This window comes from Hippocampus comes, unplaced genomic scaffold (assembly GCF_001891065.2).
Source record: "Hippocampus comes isolate QL1 unplaced genomic scaffold, H_comes_QL1_v1.1 scaffold343, whole genome shotgun sequence".
NCBI lineage: Eukaryota > Metazoa > Chordata > Actinopteri > Syngnathiformes > Syngnathidae > Hippocampus > Hippocampus comes.
The window spans coordinates 467,859-489,292 of NW_017805280.1; the positions used below are offsets into that span (position 1 = coordinate 467,859).

Sequence of the window (21,434 nt, forward strand, 5' to 3'; positions counted from 1 at the left end):
CACACACACTCTCTCTCTCTCTCTCTCTCTCTCTCTCTCTCTCTCTCTCTCTCTCTCTCTCTCCCTCCCTCTCTTTTTCTCTCTTTCTCTCTCTCCCCCAATGAAATGCAGCCATGCACGCTGTATTCTCACTTGAATTCGAAAGAAAACAACTCCAGGCTGTAGCTAGGCAACTCTAAAATGTGAGTCATCCAACTGCCGCACCCATAGTCTACTGAGCTACACACACGCGCACACACGCGCAGTTTAGGATTGACACTCGTGAATTCTTCAAATATAGCAAAACTCAATGTGCATCGTTGTCGTTCTCACAACCAACTAACTGGCATGATATAAAAGAACATAGCGGACCCATCTTGACGACATGATGACGACAGTATGATCAAGGCTTGGCTTTGGCTTTGTCTGATTGTCAGACAGTGGACAGCAGTGTGATCTTATAATAATAATAATAATAATAATAATAATATCAAGTTCAACGTCATGCTAATACAGTACAATAATAATTTCCACTTCGCGGTCAATGGGAGTTTAAAGGGATCATCCAGCGAGGATCGTCCATTTCTCACAAAAAAGCTATTTATCATTAGTTTGTTTGAAAATTAAAATTTTATTTTGAAAGTATGAGCTTGCGTTTTCAATTCCATTATTTTGTTTCGGAGAAATCACTAAATAAATAACTTTCAAACCGCCGGTTGGAAATGAGCAACCTTGTACTTATGTATACCGTATGGCGATAGATTGATAAAATGCAATAGGACGCCCTCTAGCGGACAAAAGGGAGCATTAGAATGTATCCCATTTTATTTCCGTTTTCAAACATGGTTTGATCTCATTCAATAATTGGTGAATTCATTGATTAGAAATAATGAAATAAAATCGGAGTAAAATGAACACATTTATTCCTAGCTGCGACTGAGAATTGCCACAGGTGTTTTATCCTGCCCTCCAAAGTTTTCAGATATTTAAATAATGCCTGTTGATTTCAGCGCAGCTGTTATCTGACTTAGTTGCCTTTTGCCCGCGCGTCTAAATGTAAACGTTACATTTCCTCTTGCTTTCCCTTAGACAAATCCTTGAGCAGCTACCATCCCGAGGCCCACCTGCCTCTCGACTTCATGCAAGGAAGACGAGTATATTTGGAAGTGAGAATGCAGCTCCATACAGCAACTACATGCTCATCGACAAAGGGTAACGTTACGGCAGAGTCATGTAATTGACAAATATTCTTGTCCAGGTTTTGCTTTTCAAGACAATTTTATTTGCTGTTTCGTGTAGATTCGCCGTCCTTTTCGACATTAACATTGTAGCAATTGTCAAGCCTTGTGTACATAGCAGGGATAGTTCATCCATATGATCTTACAAAACGTGTGTGTGTGTGTGTGTGTGTGTATGTGTGTGTGTGTGTAAAATGTTCCCCCCAAGCAGTGAAGTAATTTTGTGGAAGCCCATTTGATTGATGCAAAATCAGATTCCTGTTCAGATTTTGTCATGAATTAGCACTTGTTAAATTAAAGACACAAAAATCATGACATTAATATGAAGTAGCAGTTTATTTATAACAATATAGTCCAAAGCAAAGTTTCAAAGACAAAAAGAACATTCATGGAAGGCAGCAGCAAGTCTTCAACGGGAAGAGCGCCCCCAGACGAAGAAAAAAACGTAACGGGTATGCTGCTAGCAAGGTTTTGTTGTTCTTTGTCAAATTTGACCTTCACAAAAATCCAAGACTTTGTACTTCAACAAATCCCCGGTTACACAAAAGAAAACAAGTTGTCTAACTACTACCAAAGCAGATGGAATACTTTTAGACACATTTGAGAGAGTCATTTTTAGTCAAAAATGGTGACACTAGCTAGTTTTTCACCTGACATACGTGTTAAGAAATCAGTTGTTTCAGTGAAAGGGGTCTGATATGGTACGACACAGATCCCCCCCCCCGAGAGAGTAATTTTCAGTCACAAATGGTGACACTAGCTAGTTATTCACCTGACATACGTGTTAAGACAGACATCAGTTGTTTCAGTGAAAGGGGTCTGATATGGTCCGACACAGATTCCCCCCCCGCCCCCATCCCCAAAACAGCATTTAACTGGTTAAAACAGCTCAGTGCTTCAACTGCCCGTGTGGCTTTCCTCATGTCATCTGAACCGTAAATCCCATTTTGACATGATAAGTGGTGATTCCGAGCAAGCACTTGCATATCAAAGGACTGAATCTGTCAAGATGGCCATTACAGTTTTATGCTGGTTGGGAATGAAATGGAACTCTCCACCTAGTAAGCAGCGCAGTAGCGGGCGGAGGCGGCCGTGTAGTCTTTCTTGATCTGTTTCAAGAGGATAATGGTGCACACCAGTGCAATAATCTGGACACAGAAAGGAGAGGGGGGAAAAAGCAAGGGTGGATGAAGCAATGAATGAGCCAGCCCCAGCTTTTGGAAGCCCAAGTTAAACCTGTAGAACAAAGAGTGAAAAGACTGAAGTTTGGCCTTGGGTATACAGTCATCCCTCGTTTATTGCGGGGTTGCGTTGCAAAAAAAAAACCCCGTCATAAGTGAAATCCGCGAAGTTGTTGTCTTTAATTTGTGGTCAAGCTCTACAGCAATGAGGCGTGGAGACTGTTGACATTCGTCTACAATCCCTGAGCCAATCAGGAAGCAGAACACATCGCACTGTTTAAAAAAAAAAAAGGAACGAAAAAAATCTGGGAAAAGCGAAACCATGAACCGTGATATAGCGAGGGATTACTGTACATTGTTTTTGGGGCGCTAACCAGGAGCAGAGTGCAGCGATGGCAGATGATGGAAAGGAAGGAAAATGATTGATATTTGAATGGAAAGGTGAAAGTGGAGTTTAAAATGTACATACAAGTGCTTGCAGCGCAGGGCCTCGTGTATTTGATTATCTTAACGTTTGAAAGTGAAGGGCAACCCTCCATTGATTTTTGATGTCGAATTCCCACGATTCCGTCTTTAACCCGCAAAATTGTTTGTGCATGCGTGACAAGTAAAAACTATTTATTTGGAGTTATGGTTTATTTTTAAAAAAAAAAAAAAAAAGTGTAACATGTCTACAATCCCTGAGCCAATCAGGAAGCAGAACACATCGCACTGTTTAAAAAAAAAAAAGGAACGAAAAAAATCTGGGAAAAGTGAAACCATGAACCGTGATATAGCGAGGGATTACTGTACATTGTTTTTGGGGCGCTAACCAGGAGCAGAGTGCAGCGATGGCAGATGATGGAAAGGAAGGAAAATGATTGATATTTGAATGGAAAGGTGAAAGTGGAGTTTAAAATGTACATGCAAGTGCTTGCAGCGCAGGGCCTCGTGTAGTGTATTTGATTATCTTAACGTTTGAAAGTGAAGGGCAACCCTCCATTGATTTTTGATGTCGAATTCCCACCATTCCGTCTTTAACCCGCAAAATTGTTTGTGCATGCGTGACAAGTAAAAACTATTTATTTGGAGTTATGGTGTATGTTTAAAAAAAAAAAAAAAAAGTGTAACATGAGCAGACTAAGCCTATCACGCAGTGGTGTTGACTGCTGTGAGAGGAGTGAAACTGATCAGTTCTTGGTCAGGGATTGAGCCGGAGACAAGTTCATGCTCGGACACATTAGGCAGGGATGGAGAAGCGTTGGTCAAAATGATGTAATGAGGAGAAGATGAGCTGGACACGCCGAGCTTCTCACTGAGGATCGCGCTACATATTAGAGCAATGATCTTTGTCCAGGGGGATGAAGGGTGGATTGGGGGGGGGGGAAAGAAAATTGGCACATTAATTGGCATAGGAAAATGGCATCTCCACTCTCGTCTTCGTCCCTCCTCCTGCGTGCAAAAGCTCCCCCTCTCTGCCCAGGCCGAGCGTGTGCGCACTGCCATTGATCTATTTTTGCTCGCGGCGGGCCGGTCCCCACCCGTGGGTTAATTCATACAATCCGAGATTTCATTTGCTTGATTTAAAAAAAAAATTTTAAATCATCTTACCAAAAGAGCTGCGATTCCAATGAAGACGCCCATCACTATTGGTGCGTTATTGATAAAGAAATCGGAGATAACGCCAGGACATGTCTGAAAGCAAGTAGCAGAAATTAAGCCACACCTGGACAAAAGATTTTGGCCCACCCATGATCTCCAAAGGGGGCTATCTTACAGGCATGGCGATGTTTTCCAAGAACCCTTTTGGCGCAGGGCATGTCTCTTGAACAGCCTCCAACACCGTGATGCCTGTCACGCCGCAGCAATGTAACTACACAATGGAGGAAGATCAAGTCAAAGCAAATGAGCTCGAAACACTGCCAAGTAAGAACATTTCAACAACTTATTCCAAATATTTTCTCCGCATACAGGTAAGCGATATCGACTCCGCTCAAATCAACAAGCAGCAATCATCTGTTCCTACGACTACTACAAATAACTAGTATTTTCGTAATAAATGACGCAAAGTTTTTTTTTTTTTAGTTTGATAAATTGTTGATGGGCGGCACGGTGCAGAGGTGCGGGGTTGGATACCGGCTGCGACCTTCCTATGTGGAGTTTGCATGTTCTCCCCCGTGCCTGCGTGGGTTTTCTCCGGGTACTCCGGTTTCCTCTCACATTCCACAAACATGTGTGGCAGATTAACGGAGCACTCGAAATTGTCCCACGGTGTGAGTATGAGCGCGGATGATGGTATGTCTATGTGTGCCCTGCGACCAGTTCGGGGTGTCCCCTGCGTACTGCCCGATGATAGCTAGCATAGGCTCTGGCACTCCCCCGCGACCCTTGTGAGGGTAAAGCGAATCGGGAAAATGAATGGATGGAAATTGTTGAAGATTCTCTACTTCAAGAATTACGACCAGAAACGGTACAGAACATAAGACGGCATAAACAAAGCGGCATTTGGGAGGTTCTCACCATCTCATGAATGAACAACAATGTGAGACCAAGGCCAATGTCGCTCCTGACAGTAAACATAGTATAGATGCTATTGTAGAACTCCACAACTTTGACCGCGACCTTCAAATCACAGGAAAAAAAAAAATGGGTGGTTAGTAAAAGTGAAGTGCATGACTCCATTTCTATTGGTGACGCCGCAGGTACCTGTTTCCTGTTGGTGTAAGCCAGCACTCCAACAGCAATCTCTGCAACCGCCAGGATGAACAAGAGAACGGAGAACTGAAAGAAGAAGGTGAGATTGATCATCATCATCTGTTGAGGATGGCTTCACATTTTTTTCTCCACGTCATTCGAGTCATGGTATTCATTTCGCCGTGTTGTGATTGTGGTGACGGTTTGAGTGGCGTAGAATAGCACCGCATCATACTGAGAGCAGTTTTGTCATGCCAGTAGTCCTCTCCCTTTAACTTCGACTTTCACCTTCACTTTCAGATGCCTGTAATATTAGCGGAGCAGCCCGCTGACACTCGACCTTGTTCCAAGTTTTATCAAGCGTGCGGGGGAGAGAAAAGGTCAGTGAAAACGCGATGAAGAATAAAGCTCTCTCACACAAATGTGGTAAGTTGACCAGCTGTACTTTCCGAGGCTCGATAACCGCGTATGTGGCCTTGAAAACAAGATAAGCATTCTCTCTGTGAAAGCCTGGCAAAAATCATTGGGAGTTTCTCGGACATATTGGCGTTTTGAAGGAAATCGGAGCACAGCAAAGTTGGAATATGTTCTTTGCCGATTTATTTCGTGTCACTATCACGGTGACGCAAGTTTTAGATCATGTCAACTGAACCACCGAGTCTTGTAATTGTCATCCTTTGGGTATTTTGTCTTGAGAATGTCGGAGACCTCTTAAGAAGCCTGCGAAGCGTGCTGAAATGTGACGAACGGCATACATATTTTAGATGAATTGGAATTCATTTTTGAGAACTTTTTTTGTTCTTTTTTTGTGGCCGTCACAGCGTCCCCGCTGACATGCACTACTTGCACCCTAATAACAGATTTGTGAACAGCAAAGAGCTACTTTTCAAAAACAGTCAGCGGAGCCAAATTTGCGATTTTGGTCTGCATCTTAACCTTCCTGACCCCATTTTTCAAAAAAAAGGCAACAAGCACGTTAAATTTCACACATTCATTTTCACATTCGCGCTGAACCACTGCTGGGTTGTAGGTTCTTTTTAACCCAGCGAATGTGGAAATGAAACCCGTATTGGGTTATTTTCAAAAAATCTCACCAACTGGAGAGCACATTTCTTCTTACTGCAGGCCCCGTATTCTCCGACCATAACCACCAGCAGCATCACTGTGCCAAGCACGATCAGTAAAATCACACCTTGAATCAAAAAAAGAGAGAGCAAAGTTGAGGTCAACGAAAATCGGATTTGATTGAAAAGATGTGAGCATCGGTTCACAAACTAATGAGTGCCGTTACAGAACGCCATATATCAAGATATGTAACGAATTGTCTTTTAAACACCAAACTCACCAGTCGCAAATGTGCCGGAGTCGTTGATCGCAAAGAGCAGTTTGGTGCTCTCACTGAACCTCAGCCACAGGCCCAGGCCCAAAAGGGCAAAGCCCAGCACCTTCAAAGCAAAAGCAGAAAAGAACATGTTGCTGTGGCAGCTTGTAAAGGAATTTATTCTTTACTCTGATTTCCTAGCCCCTCTCTGTTGCTGGATCTGTTTAAACCCTTGAAAGCAAGAATGTCGTATGCTGTTGAGGGTATATCCTGCTTACTGTGATTCCAATCACCTTTAGTGCCCCCTTCACCCCCACCATTTTTAGGACCCCTCCAGAGGACGTGTTTAGCATCAAAAGGGGAACTGTTAGATCAAGTATCTGCGTTGCTGCCGTCACATCAAAGCTCAGACCGAAGAAAATAGGGGGTAGTGGTGGTCTGGTCTCACCTCACCACTCCCAACTTTTTCCAGCCGCATCGGGTCAGATGTGAAGCCGTTATTTAGCGACGAGCATTATCAGCCTGACAGCATATTTTGACTTAGGACGTGACCTCGTTTTGAACCTGATGGAATGCCCTCGCGTTGAACTGCCTTCGCGACGAGACTATTCGAGACAACATTGCAGACGAACACCAGACAACGCTGTGCATGCATCCCCCTTTACTGACTTGCGGTTTCACACCCAAGGTCTTAATCAAACCTGCAAGAGACAAAAGTGCTGCAACAGTTATTTGTAAACAAAAGTATTGGAAAAGTTTCTAAGTAAACGAGAACATTGGGACAGTTTCTAAGTATACGAAAGTATTGGGACAATTTTTAGGAAAACGAATGCACTGCAACAGTCATTTGGAAAACGAAATTGAAATATCAATTGAAAGCTATGCCCGCTTTGAATATATATAAGACTTGTCTTGGGATATTGTTTTTGCGCATTTGTGCTCTGATCACAACCACTGTTTGTATCACACTTGTGCCCGTAACGTTCTGATAAAATTTTCTTGAAGCAACTTCTCCATTTCCAGCCTGTGATTTCACACATCAACTCAGCCCGAATTCAAATGAACACCCCCAACAGGTAACATGTTAATTTCTTTGTTTCCGGGATTTGCATGAAGGCGTAACTGCTCGCCTCTCATTATCATATTGTCTTTATGTATACTTGTGACTGGATTATTCCGGCGCTTTTCTGATGAAATCTGAAACTCTCAGAAGCTCCAATCGATTCGTGTTGTGTTGTGATCAACTGCAGAAAAGACCATGTGGTGTTGGGTCTTTATTCCGCCTGATAGAGAGAGGAAAAAACCTGTGGACAACCTAAGGAAAGGGACAGCTCCCCCACCCTCTTGTGTATTCACAAATTGATCGCTAGCTTTGTTTTTTGTATGTCAGTTTACAATATTATCAAAGGGAAATTCTTTTGACAATTTGTTTCCCTCTAAGTCAGGTAGTGTGCAAGTAAATAAAGGAGAAATAGTTTTGGTTTTGCCAAGTTCTCAATACTAGTACATACATTTCAGAATCTGTTCTTTTTGTTCAACTTTTACTTCATTTAAGTATCTTGACGGTGTGTAGTTTTACTCAACGGGTGTGAGTACTTATTTAATACTATTCAAATGCTGCACGTCGAAGTAGGGAATATACGTAGTTGCTGTGAATTTTACAATATTTTACCGCAAAATGATGCGGCAAGTTAGTGCAAATGGTTTTACCCACAATGCATTGCCGGACACAGTTAAACATTGTAAAATGGTAAAACAAGGAGATACTGTGGATTTTACATCAATTTGTTCCAGTGTATGTGTTTTATTTAAGACTTTTTGCATTGTGTCTCGGTTTTTAGCCCAACGAGGCGGAAGGAAAACTTGGCACCGGTATGAGTTGCTTTTCTCCAGAAACGAAACTAACCGAGCAGTCAAGCCCGCCCACCCTTTGTTAACTCTCTCGAACATCATTATGTATATATTTTGGGCTAGATTACTGATCCAATTTTCAATAATCCCAGAAATAACTTCTGGTGAGTTAATATGTGTACGAACGTAAAGTGTTTTTTGTAGATGCCGTATTACAAAAACGAACGTGGAAAGGCGATCACGTTCCAAGCAAAAACAGGCACCGATGGTCTGAGTAGAGTTCAGACTTACCGAAAAAATCGCGTTGAAGAAGAAGATGATATACTGGCACACGAGGCCACATCCGTCCAAAGCCATGGTTCAAAACGACGGGACGAGTCTGAAAAGCGTTGGAATGTGAGCCGCGGTAATCGCATCAATTGTTTTAACGGTTCACACGTTGAAAATGCGCATGCATGCTTGCGTCCCGTCCAATGAAATGACTTGGCTTATTCGCACACAGTGTTACAAAGACGCGTACGCACTAAACGGACAAAAACCATCAATATTTGCCGTGCATCATCTGGTCATTAAAATAGTCTCCGTGTTTCCTCCAACATACCCGTGCGAGGAGGACAGCGTGAGCAGACGACTCCGGAACTCACCCCAAAAAATTTGTTCTGTGAACTGTAAATACTGTATTCTAACAAGCGAACGGGAGCACAAATACCGACCTTTTAAGATGTGTTCAATGGTGGGATAGGTTGAGCCACTTGGACCGACACAAAACAAAACCGAGACGAAAGATTCTGTGGGAGAGCGAGGGGGGGGATGTGCATGGGGGAGGGTCCAACAGCAAAAACGGAATTGAAGGAAACAGTCCCTCGTGGTAGTTCTTTATCTATTTATTTATTTTAAATTGTGAAAGCCCTTTTAAAATTGTTCACTTCTCAGGAAATGAGTGCGCCAAACTGTTTTTCGGTTTCTTTTCTGAACAAAAGCTCTGACATTCTACAAGTAGTAATAAACGGAGGTAGTTACAACTTTTAGGAGGTGGCTTTTGAAATTATTTGAAATTTGTATTTAAATTAATGTAGAGTTGTTTTTGAACTGGCTACTGAATAAATTTCCCTCTTGCTCGGATTTTTTGGTTTATAATGTATTTGAATTGTTCATGACCCACAAGTACAAAGAATAGTACAAAATAAATGGACGGCTTAGTCTGGTGGTTCACTTCCCTGACTGAAACTGAGGTTTGGCTGAAAACCTGAATATGTTCCATTGCAGGGTTGAAAAGAAGATACAGTATTCATGCCTCTCATTCACTCTGCCCTAAATCCAACAGTCGTCTATACACCTCGGAAGATCATTATTGCAGAGACCCTAAGTCTTAGGGCCGAAGGTCAGATCGGTCCCAAAATATGTGCAAAACATCTGGTCCAGTCTTCACGCAAATCCTCAACTCCCAAAGTTACTCTTGGAGTCCCACGTCCTCATGTCATTCGCCAAAAAGTCTGTCATCACAAGACTGAATAGTGCCAGGACTGCTGCGCTGGTGTCTAATGTCATGAGGTCATTTCAACAACTAAAGTTGCATCACGTGACACTGATTTGACTCTCTGGCACTGCTCCACAAGAGAGCCTCTCTCAAATGAAGGGAAAGTTCGAATTGCATAAGTCAACTAAGGTTTTCAGTATCTTCAACAGGAGCACATTTTCATTTTGTAAAAGGCCTTTTTTTATTTGTTGTGATTATCATGAATTTACTTTGTATATGTGTAAGAGGGTGTTACTGCCATTGGCTCCTGAGCAAGATTCATAATTTTAACATGGCTCTTGAGGCTAGGTTATTAAAGGACATTTACAAAGTTATCCTGAAACCACTCCTTCAATAGCTTGGTTGTGTGCTCACAGTCAATGTCCTCCTTCAAGATGAACTGTCACCCCAGTCGCCTCCAATCGCACAGTTTGGATGAGCGGCTAGCTCAAGGAAAAGTTCCGGTGGTTCCAAATTTCTCCAATTTGTGGATGATGGAGGCCACTGTGATGGGCACAGTGGGACCTTTCAGTGACAGGCATCGTCCCGTAACATTCACCAGGTCCTTGCTCTTCCCCTGTACTTGTTTTCCTCGGGTACTCTGGCTCCCTCCCACATTCTAAAAATATGCAATGCTCGATAAGTTAGGAGTTTAGAATGGGCATCAGGTCTGGGTCAAAGCACCTTATTAATTTCTGTGTGTCTTCTTCAAAATTTAATACATTTTAGGATCCACATCAAATAAATGAATGCAGGTAAAATGTTTCTATTTCACGCTCCAAAAAATGTTGCTTAAGAGCCACCAGGAGGCGCACAAATATTGCAGAAATGATGGTGCAGCGTGGACTGCACGGCTTCATTTTGTGTGCCTCTTGAAACGATATGAAAATATATTTGTTGAGGTTTTTTTTGTCGCAGCCATTGTGATTTGTTTATTTGATTATGTTATGAACAGTCCTCTCCTAAATGTTAGGATCCACATCAAATGAATGCAGGTAAAATGTTTCCATTTCACGCTCCAAAAAAATGTTGCTTAAGATCCACCAGGAGGCGCACAAATATTGCAGAAATGATGGTGCAGCGTGGACTGCACGGCTTCATTTTGCGTGCCTCTTGAAACGATATGAAAATATATTTTTTGAGTTTTTTTTTTTTGTCGCAGCCATTGTGATTTATTTATTTGATTATGTTATCAACAGTCCTCTCCTAAATGTATGAGCACACTCAGATTCAGTTAAAGCGAATTTAGGCCTAAGTGGTTTTAATTGGATTGTTTTATGTTTATAGAGGAGAAGTTCTTTTCATACAAACATGTACTGTAATTATGACTTTAAAACGGCGTTAGCGTAGGTTAATGACGGTGCGCATTTGTATTACATCGCCGCCGCACGAATGGAGCTCTGCCGTAAATCGACGACCCCCAGGAATGCGCTGCGGAGAGTATATCTTCACGTGAAAACATTCCGCTTAATAAGACAATTTATATAAAATTATACATATGTTTCACATTTAACTGAAACGTATTTCAGGTATTGTTTCGTTGTTTTATTTTTCCACTCCATATAACCACTCAAAATATTATTTTGATGAGATCGAAGCTACGAATGGAAGAGCAGTAACATAATGTAAATAATCAAATGATGTCTCGCGTTAAAATAAAATGATGGAAGAGGAAGAGGGGAGGAGAGCGGGGCCCAGAACCTCGAGACGAGCTGAGTTACAGATCTCAGACCAGTCATGATTCCCAAATCATAGCTAATAATGGGAACCAATCTGACCGTGGACCAGCCCACCCAGGCTCCCTCCTCACTAGGAGTTACGCCAAGTGGGATTCAGACCGGAGGAAATCGTGCTGGAGCCACATCCACACTCCACAGCAGCCCACGGCTTGAAGAGGCACGGACAGATTTAAGTGAAAACCTGGTAGGAGCGACACAAAGGTTTACTGAGAAAACCCACCATAAGACGCGGCAGACATTGAGACTCGGTGTCCGCGCATTAGCTGTGGACAATTTGGAACCTTTTTCTTTCTGTTCCTCCTCCTCGTATAGCGAAAGTGCTCTCACGGAGCCACGTTTATTCAGAGAGCTAGCGGAATGTATTGCTAGCGAGCTAGCTAAGGTTAGCTAGCTAATTAGCTTGTCAGACAGACAAGAGTCGGACGTGTGGTCTTCACTAAATTAGGTCACTTATTTGGCGGCGTTTGACTTGATGGAAAAAGCCGTGATCGCTGTGCTTTATCCATTATCCTGACACGGTCATTATGTTCCGCCTTGAGTAGTCTACGCCAGTAAGACACACAATAATTGCCTGAATAGATGAGTTACTAGAGTCACTTTCGTCTTATTCAACCGAATCCTTCGTTGAGGACAACGCCAAGAGGAGAAGGAAGGGGGAAAAAACGCAGCTCAACGTTTTTTTTTTCCTGAACGAAGACTCTCTGCTGTCCAATGTTAATGTCGACCGACGTTGCATCTATAATGCTACCCGTTAGTCGGGGGATAATGGACCGAGAAAGAGACATCGATACGTCAGCGGTGCCGCATACAAGCGCTGCCGGAGGTCCGGCGGCGGTCCGGGGGATGAAGCGAGGAGACCCGGAGCCCGACGCTCTTGCAGCAGCAGCCCTGACTGACCTGACCGGGGCGGAGTGCAAAAGACCAAGGATAGACGGCACTGGGAGTGTTATTGGCGAGATTGGACAGGTAAACATTCATTTGTCACCTCTACATTCCTTTGTTTGTCCGTGATTTGACAGGCCCGCTTTTCTTTCGCGAACAACATAACCGTGCGCCAGTACAAAACCCGTCAATCGCGTCTTGCTTTTCGAGTGTGGAGCACGAGCGAGCCAGACAAAGGTAACATGATCCTGGCTCCATGGCCGTGACAGACGGCAGTGATCAGAACCTTTCCCTCTGCGTGTCTTGTGGGGAGCACATTGCGAGGCACGCTTAATGGAATATTTTATTCACATAAGCCACAATTACAGAGGCTGTTGGCAATTCACGGTGAGTCACCACATCAAGAACTGATGCACACTCTGCATGTGCTGTTAATCGCGCTATGTCCCCCCACCCCTTCAACCTCCTCTGCTTGATTGTCGCTAGGTGTTAAAAGGGAGACAGACAGCGGATTGGGGGAGGGGTCACCGCTGTGAAAGACAAAGAACAGAGCCTTTTGGTATTAGCTCAAGGAGAGAGGGGCTCAGGGAGGCCTCTCTGCTGGTCTTCCCCTGTTTTCATAACCCAACTGCTGAGACTGCAAAGCATCCGCACCTAATCTTGACCTCCTCTTAAATGAAATAAATATGCCTTTGATGCACTGTATCTCACTCACGCTTTCAGCACTATCGTTCCTCCTGCCATGTGCATGAATTGGTGCACGAGCCCAACGACAGATTTTCCAATTTTGGCCGCGTTTGCCATATTCGGGCAGCAAAACAGCTTTGGCTGCAGCCGCCGCAGGGTACGTGTGAATGAGATCTAAGGTCGTCTGGAGGTAATTGAATCGTGCAGCACTGGTAAAATACTCGAATTCAACTCGTACAGCAGATCAATTGCAATGGCAAAGAGGTCGTGTAGTTATGCTGAGCACGCTTCACAGCAGAAGGTGAGAAGCCGCCAGTAAAGTTGATGTGGGAACACGCAGCATGGCACGGGGTGGACTTTCCCTGACCATCACTTGTATTGATTTCCAACCACAGCGGTGGGAGGGCGTGCGTGTGTTTATGAGCAGGGGTTGGGAGGGCCACAGTCGAGGACAAAGAGAGATGATATTTAGCTGGAAAAAGAAGAGCTGCACAGATGCTGTCAGGATAGATTTATTAGGAAATAAAGAACTGCACAAAGAAAGAAGCACAGCTCCATTATGTTTTCCTCCACCTGCGATCATGATGAAGAACTAAAGGGAAGTGATGGATTGCAGAGACGGGCGGTTTAATGAATTGGTGGAGGCAATGAATGAGCAGCGAGCTGGCTGATTGAAACAAAGTTGTTCCCTGAGTGTACTGACTTAGAAGTTACTTGCAATAGTATAATGGCAAACAGCAGTACACTGTATATCTTGATGTTTACTGTTTTGTTAAAGCAAGGTGTGCTGTCAGAATTTTTCACACTGTTTTTATTTGTGTAAATATGTCATTAATACAGCCGTTTGATATAGCATTGGGAAAAATGTATACAGACCTTGTTCATGACTGTGAATTCTTATATTCAATTGCATATCCCGGGGTACAGAGAGTTTAAGGGCCCCACTGAAAACAAATGCAAGGAAGAAAAATCTTGCAACATGTTGAATTCACTTTGCAACACAAATGGAACAGTCTGAGATCAGCAGATAACGTCCATGTTGTATTTTTTTGCATAACAAGTCATTATATTTTAGTTTTTTTTTCTTCTTGTAATTAAATTACCTAACCCCCCTTTTTTCAGTCTGAATCTTATCCAATAACGCAACAAATAATAGACGGTTTCACAAATGACAGCGGAGGAGTGAAATTCACTGTGAACATATTTAATTTTTCACACAAAACCAAATCAAGCTGATCCAGTGCCATTGAAAATGTCGAATTTGTCATTGTATTTGAACGTATCCGAGTTCTTGCTGTCCCTTGAATCACGCATGCGTCTGTCTTTCAGACTGCCTGCCCGACAATCGTACCGACTTACTGCTAAATCTCAGCGCATTTGCTACACGATAGAGACCGTGGAAAGGTCACCACTGTAGCGGAGTGCGTGCTCAGGATAAGTGGAGAGGATGCTCGTAGATGCAGCTAGTCATTACGATGGTGTTCCCATTGAGGGTGTGCGAGACAAGACACGCTGGCCCTTCCGGGCTGCTAATCAACACTGTCATAATAAACGAGAGTGCTGCGGGTTGCTTCTTCTGCCTTTTGTTGATTCGCTCTCCTCCCACCGCTTTGACTCATACGAACGCCTCCATATAGCCCCTTGCATCTCCTACTCCCCTTGGGCTGTCCTCTGATAACCCCCCCCTCACCCCTACCCCCCACAGAGAACCAAAAAACCAAAACTTTTCTCCCCCAGGCATATTTCCAGATTGCGAATTGACTCTTGGTTCACAGGCACGCTACCGCCCCTCCCCCATATTCTCCCCCATGTCCTGTTACACTTTGTGATTATCCTTACCTTCCTTTTTAGTGTGCGCGATCACTGAAATTAGAGAATCTCACTTGTTTATTCACTCCTGTTGGTTTTATTTTCTTTTTTTTTTTTTTTTTTATGATTATGTGCATCTCAGGACAGCCCCTCGAGCCCTCGACTCAGTCCTTCCTTGTTGTTAATACTGTATTGAGGCTTCCCCTCAAGGCAAGGCTACGGTCCACAATCACTGGCAGTACAGTTTTTACGCTATGTCACGTCTCTGTTTCGGAGAGCCGATTTGTCCTATCGTTGGCGGAAAAGAGGCTTTGTGTCATTCTAACAAGATCAAAGCTCATTTAGGGGAGGGCATTAAGTAGGCTGATCGCTCTCTAACGGGCATCGCGAAGGCAGACTGGGTGCTTAATATGAACGCATAGAGCTCCATATGTTACCTATATGTACATGTGTAGGTTACCTACCCAAGAATAATAAGAATACACACAGATACTATAACAATACTACTCTTCCTCATCCATGAAAAACAAGTTATAGCTACGTTCTTTCGATTTTGAATGCAATAAATAATCACGTTCTTTCATCGTGATTTGAATCTCCGTAAAAATAATGGTGATCGGTATTTTTGCCCTCATTCCTCAGCCCTTGTTGTCACCGAAGACGACAGGGTGCTGCAGACTTGAGATTATAAAGAAAGTCTAAGGATGACAGTGGTTTATTAGTAGCAGAATCAAAATAACCTTTCAGGTATGTCGCTGGAAGGCAGAGTTTATTTTTTGTTGTTCTTTCATTTAGCCTTAATGAGTCATACAGCCCAATATAACGAGAATAAAATCTTGCCCTTGCATCACGACTTCAAGCGGTGTACCTAGTAGGTTTGTGCGTGTGTGTGTTGCCCGCTCTGCCGTCTGGTACCTGATCTCTTCCACTGTTTAAAGATTACCGTTAAACTTTGAGCTGTAACTCAGGCGGCGTCACATCTGACTTTTGAACCGGCAGCGATAAGCTACAAATGACCGTTGGTGTGCGTCCGTGCAATGCACGCACTCTTGTTTTAGTAGTAAAGTTCTTCTGTGAGTCGTCACCAACAGGCAACTCACGTTTCCTATTTCCTCTAAACCAGCGGTCCCCAAACTTTTTCCTGTGAGGGCCGCATAAGCTTTCGCTTCTGTGATGGGGGGGCCGGGGTCAGACCTCCCCTTCTCATTTGCACTTGTTCCTACACCGATTTCTGCCCCTAACATGACACTCGCATGTTAACTCTGCCTTTATGGTGAGTCCACTTCACACAAAGCCTCCCACCGTACACACTCGTACGCCTCCTCCCCACGGCTGCCCCCAAACTGTCATCTGTGATCCCATCTCCACCCACACACAGCAAAATGTCAATTCATGCTTTTCCTCACACGAGGTCGTCGGTAATGGACGACTACAGTGTCAAATAGGACTGGAAACCATTTTTCTTTTCATTCCATTTGCCGTTTCTTTTGGTCTATTTTTGATCAGGCGATAACTCTAGAAGTGTGTTTTGAGCAAACGTCAGCGCAAGTAATTTAAGCAGAGGCTTTTAAAATGAGAATGTCCCTGGAAAAGTGTACCAACCTAGCACATTTACAGACCTAGAGTGTCATCCGTCGACGTTGGGAAGTGGAATCGAAATTCATTTAGGTTGAGCTATTTTTCTTTCCACGAGATCATCAGTTTGGAGCCTGAAAACCGATCTCCAAGTGAATATTTTTTGAAGGCGCCGCCGTTATTTCCATTGACAGTGTCAAGCCGTCAGTCTACATGTCCGCATACGTTACAACCGAATAAAATTGGCGGATGACGGTGCGGTCTTGGGTTTGAGCCGACAAAGTCTGCATGAGGTCTTTTTTTTTTTTTTTTTTTTTTTTCTGGCAGCAAACAGCCAGTGACCTGGCGTGTGTGTATCTGTGATTTCAATTCTATTGGAGGAGCTCTCTTCTAAATTGTTATGAATCCATTTCGCTTACGTCAAGGAAAAAAAAAAAATCTTGCCCCAGCCACAACCTTTTTTTTTTTTTCTCCGTCCTGATAAAACGATTCTTTGGCTCAGTCTGAACAGACTTTGTGTGCAACTCTTATTTGACAGACGTTTTGTTGATTATCAACTCAATTGGTAGGTTGTGTTCCCTATTATGTTAAAAATGCTGTCAATCCAGAAATTACTTTTTTCTTTTTGAACAAGAGAACATGCAGTGGCTTTCCAGGGACTTTGACTGGTGACTGAGTTTGCCAAACCAGTGCAGTCTGGGTAGAATCATGGAAGATTTCCTTATAACGCGGTATAGTGTAACAAAACAACCGATGTTTTCTCCAGGCCCTGGATCTTAAATCACTCCTTATTTTTTTCCCCTTAGGTTTTTGTTTTGAATGGACAAACCATGATTTAAAATAGACGACAGATAAATGTATTTTTGTAATATTTTCTTAAGGCAGTGCAGAAACGTGTGATTAGTGTGTAACCGTTGCCAACAAGTCTTTCTCAGCATTCCTTGACTAAAAGCAATATAATTGGAAACTTGCTAGTACTTTAACAGACCTGGCTATTATTCGTTCCAAATAGTAGTTGTCAAATAAAATTCTAGCTCGATGTGCAGTAAATTTTGGATTGAAAAAAAAAAAAAAGCAGTCGGCCCGTGACCATGCGCCAAAGATTCCGTTTTTCCTGCTGCCCATGATGCTACCGTGTGGCCTCCGACCTTTGAATATCTCCGGATTTTATTCCTTTTGATTGTTTAAAGATTGAGACGTTTGTTCTTTTCTTCAAAGGATTTTGTAAAAAAGCTCCATAAGATTCCTGTAACTATTCCTCCCCCTCTAATTTATCCTGCACCCCTCCTCCATCTGTCAGTGTTCCCCATCACCCCCATCACCATCTGTTGACCTCATGTCATTTTACCTTCCGCCACCACTGCTACTTTTTTCCCCCCCTTTCCTTCCACTTGTTTGCTCCAGTAACTCCTTGACTTCTTTCCTCCTCCTAAAATAGTGCGTTGGTGCGAGAGAAAATAAACAAGAGTGATGCCCTTTATTTTTGCCCCGAGAGCGTGTTGTTGGTCCATGTCAGCACAGCCCAAAGCTCTGAATGTCAGTCTTCCAAAGCCCCTCCTCCTCCAAAAACTACATTTTGATGCTGACTGCGTGAAAACTCGACTGTCTGCTTTTAGGTTCTCTACATCCACATTCATGGAAAAATGCATCAACGGATGAGAGCCAGAATGTTCTTAAGCAGAACCATGTGGCAAAAGCATACGTGTACTGTACGTTTGAGAACCGGGTCTCAAATTCAGCCGCTACCACCGTTCCACCAACCCTCCTCCCCCCAACCCCTTACAAAATATAAATCACGCAGCATTCTTCTCCCATGACTCATTGTCTCCATTTCGCCAGTTTCATTGCTTTATCGTTCTCCCTTTTTCTCGACTTTGTCCCGGCATTCCTCCTCCTTCTCCTGTTTCTCTCTCCTTATTTTCATCCCCTTATTCTTTTTTTTTTTTTTTTGATCCATCCGCTCTATCCACCCCACCCCTCCATCCACCCTGCTCCCTCCCTCCTTTCTCAGCAGATTGATTCCAGATGTTGCTCTAACCCTCCTCCCACCCTTTTGTGTTCCCTCCCTTTTCTTCTTTCCACTCTGCTCCGTCCTCTGCAGAACCGAAGCTCTGTAATTTGACGGCCGGGTATAATTTTGGTTCAGATTTAATTGGTATTGCGGTTTTCCTCCAGGTTTTTGTTGGTCGTGCAACACATACACCCTTCGGAGCAGCGCGGCAGCATTTCGGCTCCTCAGCTGCGAACGCGGGTGGAATTCGCCTAGTCTACAAGGTGCAGAGTATTTGCAGTGAGCGTTTCACATCACAAACGAAGTTATTAGACGCCATCACGGAATTAATTCAAGTGGGACACTGAATAAAACGCCATCAAGTCTGGAAAAAAATGACTCCTCATATCGATACATGATATATATCCATCCATTGTCTGTATCGCTGATCGTCACTCGGGTCGCTGGCGTGCCGGGGCCTATCGAGGCGAGAAGCAGGGTACATCCTGGACTGGTCATCCGGCAATTGCAGATGACTATATATGCATCATAAATATAATCAACAATAGTATCATAAATATAATGTATTTAAAATGAGTTTTCAGATTAAAAAGTGAGTATGAATATATATTGATAATTCAATGTGTATTTACTTTTTACTATATTCATTTATCAATTAAACAATATTGAATAATGTATCGAACCGTCGGCCAGAAATTGAGATCGTTCTAATAAATACATCGGCGCGTTTGTATATGTGTATACATACTGTAACGCGGATGGTGTTGAAAGTCTAGTTCGGCTAGACCGAGTAACGTTAGCAGCATGCAAAATGCCTGTCGTTAACCACCAGCTGTTTTTACAAAGTCACTCTGTTGTCCAATATGAGCCGGCTCGTTCCCCTCTAAATGTGGCGCACCAAGGAGAGTGTTCCCTCCGGGGACAAGGCGTGAGGGGGGGCGGGGGGGAATTGGTTCCAGATGAAACAGGAAGTGGTGAGAAAGAGAGAGAGAGAGAGAGAGAGAGAAACAAAGAAAAGGCTGTTTCATATGAGTGAGAGGACGGGTCTAAAATCTTTTCCCAACTCTTTTCTCATACCTAGCGTCACTCAGTGGACCAACCTTCTGGGACACACTTAGTTTACCTGAATCGTAATTCTTCATATTACCAAGACATTACGACCAATTCTATGTTTAGGGAAGATCCTTTTGTGCTGCAGCATTACGCCACACCAGCTGGCTAGCAAGGATCTTCCAATAGCTAAACACATTGTGGAGTCGCCCCTAAGTCAGTCAACATGGCCTCCATAGCGGCAAATAAATTACACATCCTCAAATGACACATATCACTGAAAAATTATCTGGCATTTGTTTTTGAATCAAAGTGCTTTTGATTAAAAAATCAGTTTTGACTTTTTTTTATAGCCACTATCTACAGTACGTGTGTGAGCTAATGTTGTTTTACCTCGCCATGGTTTCTTTGCAAAGATCTCGGCTAACCCCAAACTCAATCTACGAATCATCTGTATCTCATCAGGCAGCTGGAGCTTCGAGCCAGGAGGTTGGAAATCTTTTGCGTCTCCTCAGAAGTCACGTCTGCCCTTCTCGGTGCTGTGGAAATATTCGGCCTAAACTCAGGCGAAACATTTTGTCCGATCCTTCGTCCTGTAGCTTTGAACTTTTATACGTTTGACTTTCTTAAGACCACCAAGTGCACCGTTGCCCATTCTTAAAGCTATATAAGCACATGCATCTTTTTCGCCTCCCACCCCATTCTCTCAACAACATTCTCATGTTTTTCCTCTCTGTCCTCCTCATCTCCTGTAGGAGAGTCGTGGCATGGGTCTCAGTAGGGGGTCGTGTTTTCTCTGCAAAGGCATGTCGGTCAGCAGGCAGTATTGCGCTCGTGTCTTCGCCCCATCTGCTGTCAAAATATCAGCGTTTGGTTAACTCTCACCCATTGTTGCAATTCTGCTCCGCTGCCCCCCCCCCTCTTTTGTTCCACTTTGCCTCCTCCTCGCCTCGCTCTGCAGCAAACAATAGTTTCTCTAACCAGGACAAAATAACACCAGGAAGAAGAGAAAAGAGGCGACAAGGGACAAGAATAATCTAATTAAAATTAATTACTGAACAAAAAAAAAAACCCCGGCATTAGTTTCTGGGGCAAGTTCTGGCTGTGTGCGAGCAGTTAGGTGCCTCTCAGTTTTCAGGAGTAGCGCTTGATCGGTTGCGCGATAGAAAAATGTTTGTAAGCCGCGCTCGTCTTGACGAGTCCGCAGGCCGTGAACGCTGTTCCTGCCGTTCGATTTCATGTGCTTTTCTTGGTATTGACAGAAGTCACCCTGATAATGTCGGAATATTGTTTTAACAATGTTACCAGCTTTATGTATTTATTTTTGCACCAATATAAACTGAGATGCATTCATCTGAAAATCAATGTTTCTCTCCCAATGAAAAATTCAAAAACAAAACAAAAAAAAAAATCTCAGCTTTTGGAGAGCGGTTTTAATTGAAAAGTTGTCTGTCATAAAAAAGCCACTTACATCCCACTTGCTCTCTTTCCCCTCCGATTGTCTCTTTCAGAACAATGAGCCCTTAAATCCTGGTTTCCATGGATACACGCCTCACAATCAGGTAAGATAGCGAATTCTTGCGAAAGCTTTATGACGCGAATATGTTTTCCAACGCATACATCATGCCTCCAAATGCTTCTCTCCTTCTAATTCGAGATCCACGACACAATGAAATCATACAAAACGCTTTTCCTCGAAGGGGAAGTGTAAGTAAGAAGTATTCTTGAATTTTTTTTTTTTTTTTTGAGGTTCATCCATTTACCGCTCGTTGTGTAGCAGCGGGATTTGCCGTGTAACCCTGCCGGGCGCTCTTTAATTTCACACTCGCGTCATCTGTCGGTAGCTCATAAATGAAGCTTCCTTGCAGGACAGGATGAAAGAACCCGCTTGCGATTGAGCTCCTCTTTCAGCCGCCCGACAC

At 43.3% G+C, this 21,434-nt stretch overlaps 2 protein-coding genes and 2 long non-coding RNA genes across 15 annotated transcripts in view; 3 read left to right on the forward strand and 1 right to left on the reverse strand.

The window, feature by feature from the left end:
• LOC109516447 (uncharacterized) overlaps positions 1-1,668 on the forward strand; it is a 13,106-nt gene extending 11,438 nt beyond the window's left edge. The window contains exon 3 of the long non-coding RNA XR_002168338.1: positions 1,069-1,668. This is a non-coding gene — a long non-coding RNA (uncharacterized LOC109516447). The remainder of the gene's footprint in view (positions 1-1,068) is intronic.
• Positions 1,669-2,267: 599 nt separating this feature from the next.
• Positions 2,268-9,087, reverse strand: cd9r (CD9 molecule related). Of its 4 annotated transcripts, none has more exons than XM_019871001.1 (9): positions 8,957-9,086; positions 8,535-8,622; positions 6,417-6,516; positions 6,166-6,263; positions 5,084-5,158; positions 4,898-4,999; positions 4,155-4,250; positions 3,989-4,072; positions 2,268-2,365 (listed from the first exon to the last, which is right to left on the reverse strand). In XM_019871001.1, the coding sequence occupies exons 2-9, from the start codon at positions 8,598-8,600 to the stop codon at positions 2,276-2,278; spliced, it is 711 nt and encodes a 236-aa protein (XP_019726560.1). In that variant the 5' UTR covers positions 8,601-8,622; positions 8,957-9,086; the 3' UTR covers positions 2,268-2,275. The 4 variants fall into 4 exon arrangements, with proteins under 4 accessions (XP_019726560.1, XP_019726557.1, XP_019726558.1 ...); XM_019870998.1 differs by lacking the exon at positions 2,268-2,365 and adding an exon at positions 3,443-3,724 and having other exon boundaries at positions 8,957-9,087; XM_019870999.1 differs by lacking the exon at positions 2,268-2,365 and adding an exon at positions 3,443-3,724 and having other exon boundaries at positions 8,845-8,962.
• Positions 5,174-6,278, forward strand: LOC109516446 (uncharacterized). Its single transcript, XR_002168337.1, has 2 exons — positions 5,174-5,273; positions 5,316-6,278. It is a non-coding gene; the product is annotated as an uncharacterized LOC109516446 (long non-coding RNA).
• Positions 9,088-11,326: 2,239 nt separating the features above from the next.
• LOC109516441 (RNA binding protein fox-1 homolog 2-like) overlaps positions 11,327-21,434 on the forward strand; it is a 30,718-nt gene continuing 20,610 nt past the window's right edge. For 2 of the 9 annotated variants that reach the window (XM_019870988.1, XM_019870986.1), the window contains exons 1-2: positions 11,433-12,464; positions 21,024-21,074. In XM_019870988.1, the coding sequence (XP_019726547.1) occupies positions 12,210-12,464; positions 21,024-21,074 (306 nt within the window). In that variant the 5' untranslated portion in view covers positions 11,433-12,209. Of the gene's footprint in view, positions 12,465-21,023; positions 21,075-21,434 lie in introns of all 9 variants that reach the window. The other 7 variants (XR_002168336.1, XM_019870985.1, XM_019870981.1 and 4 more) reach the window with 7 other exon arrangements.

Coding starts and splice junctions, on each gene's coding strand:
- cd9r (XM_019870998.1), bottom strand. CDS start 8,600: ATGGCTTTGGACGGATGTGGCCTCGTGTGCCAGTATATCATCTTCTTC. Junction 6,517..8,534: donor TCTTCAACGCGATTTTTTCG/GTAAGTCTGAAC, acceptor TTTGCTTTGAAG/GTGCTGGGCTTTGCCCTTTT. Junction 4,073..4,154: donor TGGAAAACATCGCCATGCCT/GTAAGATAGCCC, acceptor ACTTGCTTTCAG/ACATGTCCTGGCGTTATCTC.